Source organism: Triturus cristatus, chromosome 1_1 (assembly GCF_964204655.1).
Source record: "Triturus cristatus chromosome 1_1, aTriCri1.1, whole genome shotgun sequence".
In the NCBI taxonomy this organism is placed as follows: Eukaryota; Metazoa; Chordata; class Amphibia; order Caudata; family Salamandridae; genus Triturus; species Triturus cristatus.
Genome location: NC_140579.1, coordinates 1,077,735,242 through 1,077,752,684, shown reverse-complemented (window position 1 = coordinate 1,077,752,684; position 17,443 = coordinate 1,077,735,242). Strand labels below are relative to the sequence as shown.

Below are 17,443 nucleotides of genomic sequence, written 5' to 3'. Positions count from 1 at the left end.
ATCGCGTCGTGGCGTTGTGAGGGCATCGAACAGCGGCCACATCCACTACAGTACTGTGTCTGGTAGTATTAAGCAGCACCAGGCAGGCCTAATCAGTTATTAAAGAAAGGCCGTGGGTGCGCCGTGAAACCAGTGTTAGTGTGTCCAGAGTCAGTCCCTGCCGGCCGGCCCACCACAGATAACGGTAAGACAAGTTAAGTACTAACTCGGTTAGTAGTACTCTGTACTGTACTAGTAAGTAGCTGCTACTAGCGATGCCAATATGCCTTGATCATTGCCTTGCCATAAAAACCAACGCTGCCTGCGTTTCATTTTGGAGTGTGGTGGTAGTGGGGGTGGTGTGACGGCTGTGACGACCTGACCGACGGTCACGGTCACCAGAATACCGTGGTGGTAGGGATGGCGGTCTGGCGGGGCAGCTAGCCTCCATCTGCTCCAAATTGAAGATTCAGTTAATTTACACAAAGCAGGCAACAGGACCAGGCAAAACTCCTTCCACCATATTTAGGCCTTTCCTGCGCATGCTGGTGCCTCTGAACGTCCAGTAAGGGAGGGGGTGCCAGTCACATGACCGTGCATTTTGTGTGTGTGTGTGTGTGAGATGAGTGCATCAATCACACTGAGTACATACTTGACAACTCTTCAGTAATGTGTGCATACTATATACCTGACTGATTTGTTGTGTGTCCACCTTTTATCAATTGTGCTGTATCTATACAATATATCTCTTCAGCCATGTTAGGTGCATGTTGGATACCAAATTGATCATACCGTATATACAGGGGACGCACAAGTTTCATATGGTGTGCATGTTGCGTGTCTCAATCATAATACTGTATACACACTAGTTCCCTACTCATTCATACTGTGTGCACACTAGATAGCTTGGAAGCACGCTGTGTGCATGCTAGACACCTTGTCAATCAATGATTCACCTGATGATTATATTGTTGCACACTGGGTACTCCATTGATCACACTGTGCTGAGTGGCTTCTTTGAAACCCATTTTGCGCGAACGCTTGGTGCCTCATTGATGACACTTTATGCAATCTTCAGTGTTGATTAATAGCGGGCGCTAAGAGGAGCTTAGAAGGGCCACCCTCAGTACTAATGGTGTTAGACCTCAAGCCGCTTTTGCGTCCAAGGATGGACATGCTGGAGACTGGGGGTTGGTGGAGGAGCTGGTGTTGATTCAAAGGAGATCCGCCTGTGGATGGAGCCAACTTTATCACTGAAAGTCAGATATTTATTTTTCGCACTTGTCAAAATTCATATAGATTTGGAGACATTTTGGACTGGTGTGCAATTTCGTGAAAACACATCAGCATTGATTGCAATCTCCTGCTGCACGTGACAACGGACCGCCGTTTTGGTTTAGTAACCGACCGTGATACCCCACTTCTTCCTCTCACCTGTAGACTGTTTAGGGCAAGCATAAGGCCTTCTGTTTCCTACACATTCTTCAGAACACCTAACGTTGATGGGTGTACTGTAAATCTGGCACTTGGTTTCACAGTCTCACTCGTGGACTCGTCTCAACTGCCCAATAACTTTAATGAAGTTTTAAAGAAGGAAGAAACCTTAAGGTGCACCCACAACAATCATCAACAGCAGGCCATGCAGAATGCTCCTTTATTTGATATGTGTTTGGGGGTCTGCGACATGTTAAGCCGTTACCAGAGGGCCCCTTTTACATGTACACCTGTCAAGCAAGTCCAGGCTCTGTTGTTCCTTTCCACTCGACAGACGGGTGTCAGAACAGCTGCTTAGTCCCTACTATGATGAGCGAACAGGAATAGCCTGTGGCTTAAACTCTTTATTTTTCTACACCAAGTTGAGCAGCTTGTGGTTTACTCGCTGTTCCTACAGCACTGGCAGATGTTTCTCTCTTCCATAGCTTAGAGTAACATTACTTGCTGCTTCTGCTTCACATTTTCTGCTCCGTTTTACTGACAGGGACAACTTTGTTTTTCGGTATGGTGTGTCCATAGGAGCGCCAAGGCACTGCCCCCTTGCGAGCCTGCAGTTGCGCATTATATATATATATATATATATACAGAATTAAGGTGAATTTCATTATGGCCCAGCAGTGACTTCTATCACCACGGTGATGCCCGATGACGTACTGTGGACTGTTTCGAGCAAAATGATTGGTAGCCACCGTCGCAGCGATGACCACTGCTCTACGCATTGTCTTGCTGTTTTGCTGTAATGCTGTTGGAATGTAGATAGAAGCTTTGTTGTTCAAAGGAGTAGAGGTCTGGGGTTTTAGGCATGCAGAAAGGAGTGTCACCTTAGGAGCGTGTTGCTTTTTATAACAAAATTAGTGCGCATCAGTGGTTGGGAAGGTAGCAAGGGGAATTACCTTGTGGAGGTTTGGGAAGCAGAGGATTGAGAAGGTAGGTGTGCGTACTTAAGGGATCAATGCATAGTGTCTGGTGGAGTGGCAAGCATAAGAAAGCAGGCTGCCTGGCTTGTGATGAGATCCTTTACAGTTACGTTTCCAAGGTACCTGGCAGGAAATGCAAAGATGTCTGCATTGCTTCAAGTATCAGGTCGGGTTCTGGCTCAGATATTAGACTAGGTTGGGAAACACATTTAGGGATGCTGAAAGCTCTGATTTGCTGTGGTGTCCATGATTATTGGTCCTTGGTGTTCAACGTGTGGGTGCCGGAAACAAAAAAAATACTTATGTTTGGTGACTTTTTTTATGATCGATACTCTCTTCCACGGCAGAACAGATGAATGGTAGCAAGAGGGAGGTGAGTAATAACATAGAAGATGCCAGTAGGGAGGAAAGGGTAGGAAGCAGAGAGAGAGACAGAGGTATTAAAGAGGGGTGAGCCGTGAGGTCACATACCAAGAGAGAGATGACAGAGTAAGAGATGGGTGAGGAGAGAAGGAAAGATATATAGAAAGGGTGTTGAGGGCGGGATAGGTAGACTAAAGAGAAACTAAAGTGAAGACAATCAGAGTTAGAGGTAGACAGGGGGGCGTGGCAGTGAGATTTAGAGAGAAAAATAGAAGCAAGAAGAGAGAAAATACTGGGGACTCTGCTACATTATGCTCCCAAACGGGGCATTATACGTCTGTGATTGTTCAACAACTGTGAGTGATATTTTTAATATATGGGACAACAAGGTTATGGTGAAAATCTGACTTCACAGTGCCAGTTGAGGAAGTGGGTGGAGCCAGTGTAGGAAGTGGGTGGAGCCATAGAAAAGTAGGTGTGGCTTTCAACAAAGATTTGAGCACCTGCACTTCAAATTTTACAAATTAAGCACTGAATCTTAGAGATTAAGGACACTTAGGAGAGGACTTGGAGCAAACCCTTTTAGACTTAGAAGGTTCTAAGGCCAGCACCCATGGGAGTACTCGTGTTACCTAACCCAGGGAAGCCGGGTGCATAGGTGTCAAATGGTGTCAGGAATCTTCGATGTCTTCAATGGAGAGTTGCTGCAAAGTGCTGCTGCTGTGGAAAGGAAAAGTGTCTGGTGTGATCCAAGCCTGGATCAAAGATGTGAAGAACCTGAAAGCAGAGGGGACAGAGTCTGTGTCACTTGCCAGTGACCAGGGGCACGATAGATGACTGCCCACTGATGTCGGGTGTTTCAGGTACGATGAGGTGAAGCTTGACTCAACTGCCACGGAGACCAGGAGGCGTCGACGATGACCAGAGTCTGCAGACAAGCTGTCCCACAAAGGATGTCGAGTGCTGGGGGTCAGCGTCCGGATTGGAGACCAACAAGCCTTGGCAACTGCAACCCACGTGGTGAGAGGAAAAACGGCTTCGGTGTGGACCAGCAAGGACCTGTGGACTCCCCAAGCGATGGAGAGTCAGGGCACGTCTGGAGCAAACAGGTAAGCCTGTTGAAAGTCAAAGTACCCTTCTCAGGGACCCACAAGTCGACGGACAAGGGATCGCGAAGGGACCTCAAGAGGAATCACTAAATACCAGCCCACGGGTCACTCGAGGAGTGTAGGCCAGTAATCTTCGGTGGAATCACTGCTTGGGGTCTGGACTACAAGTAGCCGAAAGCACAGCCTCAGGGATAGCCAAAAAGTATATGCTGCTGCAAATGTGCATGGTGTCCAGGGGTTCGGGGTGCACGGTCCCCACTTGGGCTTTGGATGTCAGGATTGCTGAGAGCACGGATCGGCCTCGGGGAAGTTTGGAAACCCACCTCCTGTGTTGCAAAGTCTTCGGAGTCCTTCAGGAGCTGCGTAGATGCAAACTGGACAGATGTGTCTTTGGTGCCTGCCTTGCAGGGGAGTAACTCCATTACTCCAAAGGAGATTCTTCGGTCATCCAACGTCGTGTAGATAGTAGAAGTTCAGGGATTCTGTAGCAGAGATTCGTCCAGGTAAATCTAAAGTCCTGTAGTCAGGTGTTCCTACTTTATATCCAAGGAAGGGGTGGAACACACTCTGGGGACCCACCTATGGGAGGGTCAGGACAGAGGGGTGGCTACACCCATATCCTTTGTCCAGTTTCGCACCAGAGCAGTGGCTGGTAGCCCCTGCAACTGGTTTGAGCTGGACTATGCACAGGGGCACCAAATGTGCCCCCAGACATCAAACCACTCTTGGATTGCACCTACCCAGCCCCAATACACTAAAGCCTGACTGGGAGGTGGTTACACCTCCCGGTGACAGGAAACCTATTGTCCAGGCCTCCCCTGCCAGAGTTTCATCCAGCAGCAGGAGGGCAGACTCGTGTCTGTGGCTGGCAGCATCCATTTTGTGATGCCAGGGTCTGTGAAGCTGGTACCGGGTGTACCGGTGAAGTCATGGTTCTCCCTCTAGTAGGGTAGAATCATACCTCCACACCAGTTACTTGTGTGGAGGTAAGATTCCAAGGTGTTTGACACCAAACACAACATGTTTCCGTGCAGCCATTCCAAAGTTAGCATTTACCGCGAGGTTATAATGCACTTAAGAGTATATGGTTTGGCTGCATCACAAACAACCCCGGAATAAAGATTCCGAAGGCTGCAGAGGGGCTCTGCTCATGCATGGGCACCCTCTCACATAAAACCCAGCACCCTGCCTTCAGGATTGTTAAGGCCTGCCCTGCCATAGGGGTGACTGATAGGTTTATATGTGCAGTGATATGGATAGATATAGGGAACCTATATCTAAGTAAGGGGTACATACATCACCTTACACAGGCTGCTGTAGCAGACCTGTTGTGTCATTTGAAATGGTCTCCCAGGGGTGCCATAATACATGCTGCAGCCCCTGAGAGGCCTTTGGGGTACCTATGCCCTGGGTATATAAGATACCATATACTAGGGACTTATAAGGGTATCCCAGAATCCAATCTGTGGTGTACATAAAATACATGTGATCCATTTTAGGGAGAAAGCAGATAGACTGGGGTCCTGATTAGCAGGATCCCAGTCAAACTAAGTCGAAAACCACCAAAAAACCAGGCAAAAAGTGGGGGTAACCATGCAGTCAGATTCCACCTTCCTACACACGTGTTCCATGTTTTAGATGTAATTTACTATATTTCGGTATAATCGGTATTGCATGGGTTTTGTCAAGATTAGAGCAACTTCAAATGTAATTGTTCTTTCATGATCATGTAACTCTGTTTTTGTGGAAATAAGATTAATGTGAATGAGAAACCCTAATGGGTTGCTCAGTCTACTTGAATAGTCACCCACTTGGGCTTAACAGTAATGAAATATTTTTGCATTACATTGTGTGTGATCAGAACAGAAAGCTTAATAATATTTCGGGGGAATGTTCTCACTTGAGATATTGCAATTGCTGTGATTGATTAATTTCTGCACATATTTTTTCTCATTTTGTCATGAATGTTCTTTATGTAAAGGTTATATAGTTGCATCTGTAGATCGTGAATATTCACTCATAATGGTTTATGAATGGCAGCAGATTGGTTTTTCCAGTATGTTTTTTATTTTGTTTCTTTCACTTTTATTCGTGATATATAAATGAGGACAAGATGGCGTCTCTCATCGCGACCAAGGCTGTTAATCAGCCGAAACGCATAGATGTTTACCGCCCCAACTATGCCGGAATATGCGTACTTGAACCGCGTTCCTATGTGCTGCTCCTACCTGTATGGGTAAAGGTTATGAAGATACAAGACAGTGTGCACCTATATTTGGCCTTAACACTGTCGATTGACAGACTTATTCATTTGGAGTGCCGCTTTTTTTACCCTTCTCTTTGTACCACCCTAGTGAGTGCTCCAAGACTACCATATGTAGCACACAGCACTTTACAAAAACTACCAATATAGGAAGGTAAGATGCAACAGGTAAAAGTTAAAAACAGGACGAAATGTGGTACAGCACAAAAAAAAATCTAACCACCTCCATGATGAATAAAATGGTGCTAGTTTTATAACACTGACTACTGGAGTTCGTGCGGTTTACAAGCATTGCTATTTTTTGGCAATGACAGAACTGAAGCTAAAATAAGATAGATAGAAACGCGAACAGTCACAAGCTGCAGGTTATCTGGGACAGAGAGGACCAGGTTACCTGTCTGCCTGTTGCCAATCTCCAGCTAAATCACTAATCCCAAACTTGTTTGAACATTTTTTAATCTTAGTCATGGCACTCCTATATCTGTGTTTACTAGCGGTTAGTGGTGCATTATTATAATGAAGATGAACATGTTACTTTTGCTCCCAAATGTATAGAACCCATGGTGAGAAGAAACCAAGCATACTGTTGTCTGAAGTGGCATCCGCAGAAGCAGGGCCATGTTAATGTGGGAAAAAAATCAAAGTGCAGCACAAAGTCTAATTTATGAAGATCATTATTCATTGATGTACTTAGTGTTCCTAGACCCGATGGCCCAGGTGAAGGCACTGAAATGTATGGAATGCAATGTAGAAATGCACACTCACATATAGCATGCCACCTGAGGTCACCTGCTCTTGTGCAGGTCTTTGCTAGCATTGAGCACCTCCCAGATTGTTGGGTGCCAGCAGAGAAGAAAATACGGGTACATGAGCAAGCCCTTCCATACCAGCCTTGTCTGGTTTTTAACATTTCTCGCCCCAAAAGTTTGAAAAGAGTCTGGAAAACACCACAGTGATCCTGGTGATTTCAGGCGTGCAGCCAATCTTGCAAAAATTACCGAAACCATGGAAAGTGTGTGTGCTTCCTGATACAAGGCCACTTAGACCACAGTCATAGTGCGCATCCATTGCAGTCCGATCTGTGTCCACATCACCCATCAAGATGGAGTTCAGCCAATGACATCGACCCAGAAGCACACACCTGACCACCCACTCCCCTCCTTTGCACTTTCTGATCTTGAATTATTCTCTACTTGCCTCCCAGCTCGGTTCTCACATTATAGATACCAATGCACGGCGAACTGACAAAACTGTGGGACAGCATTACCTAGTGGATGGACTTAGTCCAATTATCACTCATGCTTGCCAGGCCTGTCTGCCACCTTCAGCACAGTGGATCATGAATTCCTTTTAAGTAGACCGACATCTATAGGTCATGTTAGGCCAGAGATCCTTCTTGTGAGGACTTCAACAGTAGGTGATTGCTGCAAGATCGGTGGTGTAATATAGGTGAGTGGTGCTCCAAGGTGGTCCGCATAGAAATTTGTTATAGTTGAAGTTAAGTGCGGTGCAAAGAGGTACGGAAAACTACACTATTCCCTAATGTGTGGTCAGACGACCACATGCAAAGAAAACACTAGTCCCCTGCACACGCTGAGTGTATATAAACAAGTAGCAATAATATAAACAACAGTTGTCTTCTTTAGTTCTGTGGTTATTTTATTTCTTTGGCTTCTGTGGACAGTGTCTTTATACATCCCAGTCAGTTTCTTGCGTTCCCAGCCAACACGTGTTTCGTTGCTTTAGAAGGGATGAACCCGCAACTTCTTCAGGGCTATTCACTTTTCTTGTGAATGCCTTAATTTCTGTGATAATTCCGACCCGAACAGACCTCAGGCTTCTTCTCTGCTTGTATTTTAAATGATATTCATGTTTCACCATCCAAATATGAGCTTCCCAAATTTGTGGAGTTTCAATCTGATGCCCGATCCTGCACGATTCTCGGCTTGGAGAATGCTCCCACAATCCGCAAGCATTGGGGAGAAGATGTAGCCTTACGGCTAAAGCGGTCGAAGTTGGGGAACCAGGTTCGAGCCTCGGCAACGACGCTCAACATCCTGTGATTCTGGGAAAATCACTTAATCTCCCCGTACCTAACAAAACAAGCATTTACAATGCAATGGTCTCGGCATTGTTAAAGTTAGAGCTATTGGCATTGCTCATGACATTATTTTTGTTTATGTTTTTGTCTTTAACCCCTTCCCCGCTCATGACGGAACCACTCCGTCATGAGCCACGGGTGCGCTGTGCTCATGACGGAGTGGTTCCGTCATGCTGCGGCCGTTTGCGGCCGCTCCGCCCACGCGGCGCTAATTCCCCGCCTGTGCGGGCGATTAGCGCAGTGGGCGGAGTCGTGACGGAACCACTCCATCATGAGCACAGCTCACCCGTGACTCATGACGGAGTGGTTCCGTCACGAGCACGGCGGCACCGCAACTGCCCCCAAACCCCCCCAGCGCCACGGCGGAATTCCTGCCGCGGCGAAGGGGTTAAAACATTTAAAGAAACGGCATTGTTATTTACAATGTCAATAGCTTAATCACTCAAATGCGAGACCTATTGCATTTGCACCCACAGAGAGCCACCCACCCACACACACACAGAGCCACCCACCCACAGAGCCACCCACCCACACACACACACACACACAGAGCCACCCACAGAGCCACCCACCCACAGAGCCACCCACACAGCCAGCCAGTGCACTCTAGGGCAGTGCTTAAATTGTATTAAAAAAAAAAAGTGCCAGGGCTCTTGACAGAAGGCCATTGCAACTTGCACCACACATTGTCCCTGACATGCTGCTAAAGATTATAACAACACAACTAGTAACCATCATTTCCAGATATTGTAATTGGATAAACAGTGGTGGTAAATAAAATACCCAGGCTGGGTGGCCTACTCACGTGCGGGCCTGAAGGGCGGAGTCTCTTACCATCCTCATCAAGGCGCCTCGTTAATCCACGACAGCTGCTCAAAGTGCTACACTTGTAGCGTGGAGTATAGTTTAGTTTAGAATAACACTGCTAGCTAATGAGCAGTCATTAGTAAGGTTTACCAGTTAGCTACCTATCTCGGAAAGCCATGATTGTGCTTCGGGGATTATATCAACCAAGAAGCACTTCCTTTCTTTCAACTAGTGGTAGAAATAAGAACATGTAGGCCAAAATTCTAGCAGTTTATTGGGAAAATACGGTGTCTTTCTTTTAATCACAATGTATTGGGGCATCAGCGCGCTTGTCACCTACAAGAACAACAACTCCCATAATGATGGGGCTTGCAGTGCAGGCACTGTTGTTTTGGACTTAAACCATTTTACACCGAACTACACTTCCCAGAAGACCACCGGGAAGTGGCAGCGCCAATGTACATTAGGACCAGGAACTGGCCTCATGGGATAGGTAGTTCCATTACCAGACCCTGAAGCCGTAAAATGTAAGCGACTGAACTACATGCCCCACAGTGCTCCACTGCCCTGAATTCCACCGGGCATGCCGCCTTGAGAACCGCTACGGCCACCGCACGTTACTGCGAATCTGTATTTTCCCCACCTTCCTTCGCGCCGAGTCAGACAAGTACCTCCACTGCTCAATTCAGCCTCCTGCTCATTCTGCCATTGCCGCGGCGGCTCCGGTTGCCATGTTCCCGCCCTGAGCCCTCTGGTCTGCCGCCCAATGGCATCCATGCCTGTGATACCCCGCCCCTTCGTTGAACCTTTCATCCAATGACAGAGCGAGGCTTGAAACGCAGACTGTGTACTTTACTGTGCTACCGGCATTCACAACAAACTTCGCGCAAACTGAGACCTAAAAACGCTGGCAACCCCGTTTTCTTCATTTTGTGGGTCCTGGGTTGAAGTATTTATTTATTCATTCTATGAAACTCTGACAACCCTGTCAGAAATGCTAGTATCTGCAATAAAGTTACGCGAGGACTAATAGCGCTGCAACGCCGATAGCACATTCTTAAGTCTGCCTGCTCATCGTGGCAAAAATAAACAGGTCACACTTTCCTGTGTTATGTTTTTCCAAACATTTCATGGTTAACTTTCAGTGTAGCGTTTTTTTACCTTGTCAAGTCTGCCGCTTTTTCTGTGAACCATACCTCTGGCATTTCTCCATGCTGTCCGGTTTATTTCACTGAGGGGGTAAAAAGTTAGAGGCTTATTAAAATTCCTCCCGCTGTCTGCCCGGGCTGGAAATCCCCCACATGCTTCGAGCCGTCCAATGGGGTGCCCTCGCTGCGCGACGCGCTCTTGGAATGGAGTAGTGGGCGAGAGAGAGAAAGGTTAGGCGGCAGAGCGGGCCACCAAGATGCGAGGACGTCTGGGGACGCTTCAAGGCGCACTTTCGAATTTCCATCCTTCGGAGTAAGGCGGCGTGGCGCAGCTGAAAGTCTTGAATAAACTTCCAGGCTTGTTGGCGAGGAGACGCACTCTGGCCGTTGTCTGCGTGGGGGCAGCAGCGACTGAGCCCTGTACGGGAGCAGACATGAATAAGCCGCACTGTCTGATCAAAGAAGGGAGTGGCCGCAGTATTTAAAGAGGGAAAACGCGCAGATTCGGCATCATTACGCCGTGGGTTTGTAGCTGTTCTGACTCAAAGGGAAAGTTTCTGATGAATCCGCGGATGTGGAGTTTTATTCCGCCCAGGCTTACGTGTTGAGCTCGAACTGGTTTACATTTCAGGGTGCTGGCCAATTCGTAGAAAGCAGTCCGCGGCGTGCGCTTCACTTACCTGGGGAAAATGAACCTCCTCTGAGTTGCAAGCGCACTTTTGAGTGCAGGTAAGATTTGCGTCATTAATCTACTTTCATGTGTGCCAGACAAGTGCATGGGTCCGTATCTATTTTTAGATAACGAATACTGCCTTACCAGAGCAGCAGCCAAACACGGGAGCCGAGAGCAGGGGGAGAGGACGAGAACACCACTGCCTTTCTCCGAGGTGAAGCAGAAATGCCTCGGAGAAACGCAGCGGCGGTTTCGGATTCGGGGGCGTTTCTCGGGCGTGGCTAAAAAGTGGAAAGAAGAGCACGGAACACGCCCCCAAATCTGAAAAAGACGGAGCCTATTTGGAGGGACGGCTCTCTCCTCCAATGGCTGGCCTCCGTTTAGGAAGCCAGCCAATGGAGGAGAGCCAAAAAGAGAGGCGGGCTAAATAGCCACTCTAAGCATCATAAGATCTCCGGACTTCCGGTTCTGCCTTCGGCAGACCGGAAGGTCCCTCGACCTAAAAATCAATGTGTTCTTCAGTAACGAAACTGGTGCGTATGTAAAGCGCTCTGATACCCGATGTCTCGGGTCTAATTTGCGCTATATTAAACTAAAAAAAAAAAAAAAACACAAGAAACGGACTGGGGTGTATAAAGACACCGTCCACAGAAGCCAAAGAAATAAAATAACCACGGGACTAAATAAGACAACTGTTGTTTATATTATTGCTAATTTTTGTATATACTCTCAGCATGTGCAGGGGACTAGCATCAACAGTAGGTGGGCAGAGGATAATATCAAATTGAAATGTTGATTGCAATATGGGGTGTCCCTTGGTGTCATCGATTTCTCTGTGATATTTATCTGTATTTATTGAACCCCACGTACACATGTAATGAAGGAACATGTATGGACCTCCAATCAGATTTGGACTGTAGATAATGGGATCTTCTCAGAGAGGACCGAGGCTCAGCTTTGGAGATTGCCCTATTGTGTTTGCCAATTCCAAAAATAGATGAGAAACAGCTAATGTTAACCTCTCTGGCCCAAAATAAAATCTGGAAGGGGCAGGAAAACAAAATGACATTACCACTTTTGTTAGAGGAAACATTTACCTCGCTGGCCAAGAATAAAATTACAGACTTGTGCATCCAAAGTGTGCCTTACCCTCACCTGAGGCAGGAGCCGCTTGCACCAGGCTATGGGAATAGGACTCTTTACAATGAATGCGCTTTTCACATATTCCATTACAACGCGGTCTTTACAACGACTGCGTTGTTTTAAAGTGAACCATTACATCGCAAGTCGTTTTAACGACTTGCTGTAGGGGGTGCGCTGGACTTAGGAATAGTATTATTTACTATTCCTACTCCAGTTAGTGCAACAGCAGGGAAGGTGTTGGATTGTAAATCCAACACCAGCGCGCCCCCTAAAGTCATTGAAACGACTTGCGATGTAATGGTAAGCGTGGTAACAACGCGTTTGTTGTAACGACTGTATTGTAAAGTTACGGCGTTGTACCGACAGCGTTGTAAACGCTGTTTCCTGGCTAAGGCAACACGAAGGCTTTACGGTAATAGAGGAATTTATATCATAGTTAGGGTACAGGCCCTTTTGCCTGCATGCTTGTGAGAAAGGTCATCTTGACCTTACGATAAAGTCCGCACAGTTCCACACAACTGAGATCCTTGTTTCACTCCTATTTTGTATTGCATGGGTTTCTGTTCCACATAGTTGTGTGCTCAAACTGGGGGTTTCCCACTTAAGGCTCAGCCCTGGCAAACATGGACTTCTTCAGGTGGCGGTCGCCAATAGATTCTCTGGGTGCTTCTTCTGGTGGCAGAGATCCTGGGTGTTTTTCATCTTTTTAGCTCTAGATGCCCAATTCACATCAATGTCCAAGAATGAAAGGCTGAAGGTTATACAGGCAATCCCAGGACCTAGGTCTCTGCCTACTGAGCTTCCCATCCCCCCCAACACCACCTCATTGGCCAACCCCTGTACGTCATGCTGCCTCAAGCAGAAAATTAGCGCTAAACCTGTGACACTGGGAGGACCAGGAGTGAGCCCTGCAGACCAATTCAACCCTTGTAACTCTACCAGGTCTCCTGGAAGTAGGTAAACTCCAGTGCCATTGAGCGGTGGGGTGCCCCTAGCCAACTCCTGTTGGCACGAGAGATACATTAGAATTGCCCCTGCGAACCTATTGTGCAGGATCTTTTATATGCCATAAAAGAGACTGGTAGGAACCAAGATACAGATGCTTGCAGTCAGCCGTCACTACTGGGTGCTTACCCTCTTTGGCACACTAAACTCAGCTCTGTGATGTTCAACTTCCATTTAGTGTCTCGAACCACTGTTCAGTGCCCGCTGACAGCCCAGAAGTTCGAGGGGAACTAGACCAGCTTCTTACTGACTTTTAACATGGGGTGCCATTTCCAGTTCCAAAGCACTTTTGACTTTTCTACATTTTTGGGATGCATTTTGCCATTGTATTTTGCAGCTTAGGTAGAATTCCCTGAGTTAACTTTGAGAGACCCCGCTCTGCTGCTCAGAAATCCAGCTCAGACAGCGAGATTGCAACGATGCATTGCCATACTCATCGAGCGGAACACAGGAACTACAACTGTAATATTTCTAGATGCCAAAGACAGATGTTCAAGGATCAAAGTTGAGCCCTTCAAAAGGTTCATAGTCAATTCCCAAAGGCTTGCTGTGAGATCCGTGAATGAATGTCTAACTTAACAGTTCCTTAACTGGAAGGACGCCTTGTGTAATCAAACAAACTTGTGAATATACTATGTACATACATACATGGAAAGTTTCTGGGTCAATCCTCCTCATCAATTGATGTGTTCAGCTGTTAGTCACATTTGACTTCAACCTATCACAGCATTCAGCATGGAGCGACAGATCCGCCCATTCCAGCCATTGGCTCTCTTTCACTGTGTGCGATAGTGTTTTATCTGATCATATGTGCACATCCGCCTAAAATTCGTGCACTTCCGTCGCCCAGGCTGGTGGGGTAATGCTTTACTTGTTTTCCATTCCTTATCCATTTTTTATTTTCTAGTATCTTTTGTGTTTAAAATATGTTTTCATGTTACCGTAATTCAATGACAATATTACCTTTTATTTGTGTCACTAAGAAACATACTCCTGTGATGTGCATTAAAAATAAAACGGATTTGTACGCCTGTAATAATTACACCTGCCTGCTAGGAAGCACCTACACTCTTTAATGATTCATTGTTTTCCAGTTTACATTTTTTATTTCAAACATGTCACCCATGTTTAGCTGCCGTTTAAAAAAAAAATTGGGGTATATCCTCACACTATTGATCGCCCCAATACTGCCTTTTGATTATACAGAAAGTCATAGCTAAGATACATAACTGGTCATAAACCTTTATTGTGTGTCAGTATTGTTACATACAGTACCTGGCCCAAACCTGCACCATTTCCAAGAATACTCATTGAATGCCTGGCCTTGTTACCATTTGAGAGTCATGTACACCATATGTTAATCAGCGAATTCAGATCACTTCCAAGATTGGCGATCTACTGTGCATGCACACCCAGGCACTCACCCTCTCCTATTCACTAAGTGACTCTAGAGTGGTTGAACCTCCTACCTTGGGCTGCTTCCGAGGCCTTCCTCGCCCCCGTTTCTCCTCGGTCCCCTTCTCCTGCTTGCTTGATGGGGTCTGGCTTCCTTTTGCAGTTGACTCACTCATCTTCCTTCCACCGCTACAGAGAAGGTGACATCATTGATGAAAAACACAGCGCTGCACGAAGCACCCCATGTCCCTTAAACCCCCACCAGGTACAAGCAAGAGTGGAGGAAGAGAGTACAGAGTCTGGAAACCACACAGTTCAAAGTGGCTTGAGGAGGGAAATACTTGACTCAAGAATGTCCTCCATTGGACCACTCATCATTCAACAGAACCCGCAAGACAGAACCTCTTTCATGCGTCCTGCAAGATACAGATAAGCCTTGTAGTCTGCTGTCACAACGCACCACACAGTCACCCAACAGGCCACATTTGACGGATCTCCTTGCATACAACCATCACGTGTCTGAGAAGCTGTGTACTCTTCAATGACCAAACTCCAAGCAACACCTTATCATCTACCAATGCATCTTATCCAGTGCTCTTCAGATATACTTATAACACGCCCTTCACCAACAGAACATGTTAGATAGAGCCCATGTCATTGTCTGCAAAAGGCACCAACACCATATGGTTTACAAAGCATTGCTGCATTGACACACTTCCCTGTCCTCAAAACCTATATCCGAATCCATGAGAACAAGTAAGCTTAAACACACACCACTGCACTGAAGCCATCTAATTGGCTATGATATCCCTCAACAGAGCAGCCTTCTCATGGTAAAAAAAATTGCCAACCATGAACTGCAGTAAAACGTAACAAACGCCAAAGTCCTTCCGCAGACGCTTCCATACACATAATATTCTTTAAAGATCTTTGACACGATCAGACGGGTCTTACTTTTCCTGTTTGACCAATATACATCTTTACAGTACATTACCCATATATTGATATTACAAAACACAGCAGGCCACCATGGCTACAGCCAATGGCAATCCCAGGGCCTCAAAGTGTACCCAGACTCTGAATGTGAAAGACCAAAGAAATGGGGGTCGTGAGCTATACAAAGGCTAATACCTTAATAAGAAAGTGGAAAACTACAGGACACCCCATTACCCCGCTTATAAGCACGGATGAGGGTCAATTTGCATATACAGGGATTATTCCGAGGCGCTGCAGGTGTGGTCAGAATGTTCACTGCTGTCATCAGTGTGCAACCTGTAGGTCACAAGTTCAGATCCTGACGTGCATTAATCTGTCTTTTTATCGTCTATCTTGACAGCGCAGCTGCCGCCAAACAATAATATGAGAATCACCAGGAGAGGGGCTTTGGCTCAACCCACACGTTGGGAGCCAGGAGTACATGTTTTGACTGGGCAGAAGGTGTGTGCTTCCACAAAAAAAGTGCTTGCCCTTCATACAGCTGTAATCATTTTGTTTATTTTTCCAGCCATCTGAGCTTGAACTTTCAGTGGCATACATGACATTGTAAAGCTATTAAAGTGTCTTAGGTAACTAAATAATTTATGGTGTTATTCTCTGGCAGCAGCATAAATGGGAGGGGGGCAGTCATTAACCTACATTGATTTTTGGGTGTCTCTCTTGACAGTGCAACTATCACTTGACCTTTTACCCACACCAATATTACTGTACAGTTCTTTGCTTCCACACAAATACACATCAATTCCCATGCTATCTACTTGTAATGCTTAGCATTACCAAAGCAACATTCCTGTAAAGCCAGACCTATTGGGAATGCCAAAGCTTGTTAACTTTCTGAGGATGGTAATTGAGGAACAGTAACACTTGTTATTTATAGTGCTATAAAATGGCATCAGATAGCCCTATAGAAATAGTAAGTTATGTTTTATTATCGGCAGTTTCCTCCGCTTGTGAATGTATTAGCCATTGGGCAGCCCCTTTCCTCAGGCAAGTATTACTGGTTGTATATGGTATCTATTGAAATATTACTGGCCAAATAATACGGCAAGTCCAATACACTGGTAGTATTGTAGAACAGAACATTTTTTTCAGTTTATCCCCAAGGAGAATACCTCTTTTGCAGCAGCTTTCTCCAGTTCAGTCATACATTGCTGAGTATCTTACCCATTGCGTAGATAGGTGGGAACAGCCAAGGGGTCTGAACTTCACCCAGCTCTGATGTGGGTGGAACAAGGGCTCTGACATTATCTCAAGAGCATTGTCTGCCTTTGGGCTGTCACATTTCCGCGCATCAAAAAAAACATGCTTGAGGTGTTCTACCCATTCCTCAGCTTAAGATTGCTAAGGGGCGTATGTGAGCTCAGGTAAGATTTGTGGCTGCACATTTCCATCCGTCAGGCTGGAGTTCCCAGGGGCTCCCACCTTACTCATACTAAGAGCAGCCCCTTACCTCTCCTGGTAGAGGTCTCCACTCCCCCTCCCCTGCAGTGGTAAAGAGGAACCGCTCCCAGTCCTCCTGCCTCGATGCACGGAGGTTTGAGCCTCCTGCCGGCCTCCTGCTGCCTTGCACCCACACTGACCATGCCGTTTTGCCTCCGCTGTGTCCTGATTTTTTCTTTTTCTTTTCCCTTTCTCGCCAGTTTTATTTTTTACAAAATGTATTTTTTCTCCCCCCTCTGGTCGGCCGCTATCCTTCTCTGCGGCCAACTGGCTCATTTTGGTTCCACATTTCCACCTGCCGCCTGAAATGACCCGCCCTCCTCCCAGGGCTACTTAATGGAGGCCACAGCACAGCTCCATTGAGCAGCCCTTTACCTCCCCTGATAGAGGTTGCCACACCCCCTCTGCTGCAGTGGTATGGAAGAACCGCTCCTGGTCCTCTTGACTTGATGCACAGAGGTTTGAGCCTCCTCTGCCTTGATCCCACACGGACCAAGGCGTTTTTCCTCTGCTGTGCCCTGATTTTTTTCTTTTTCTTTTTCTCTTTTCTTTTCTTTTCCCTTTCTCACCAGTTTTACTTTTAACTAATTTAATTTGATAATTTCCCCCC

At 46.4% G+C, this 17,443-nt stretch overlaps 1 protein-coding gene across 3 annotated transcripts in view; it reads right to left on the bottom strand.

The window, feature by feature from the left end:
• HMGA1 (high mobility group AT-hook 1) overlaps positions 1 to 17,443 on the bottom strand; it is a 268,871-nt gene that overhangs the window by 236,023 nt on the left and 15,405 nt on the right. For all 3 annotated transcript variants that reach the window (XM_085651176.1, XM_085651177.1, XM_085651175.1), the window contains exon 2: positions 14,472 to 14,586. In XM_085651176.1, the coding sequence (XP_085507302.1) occupies positions 14,472 to 14,573 (102 nt within the window). In that variant the 5' untranslated portion in view covers positions 14,574 to 14,586. The remainder of the gene's footprint in view (positions 1 to 14,471; positions 14,587 to 17,443) is intronic.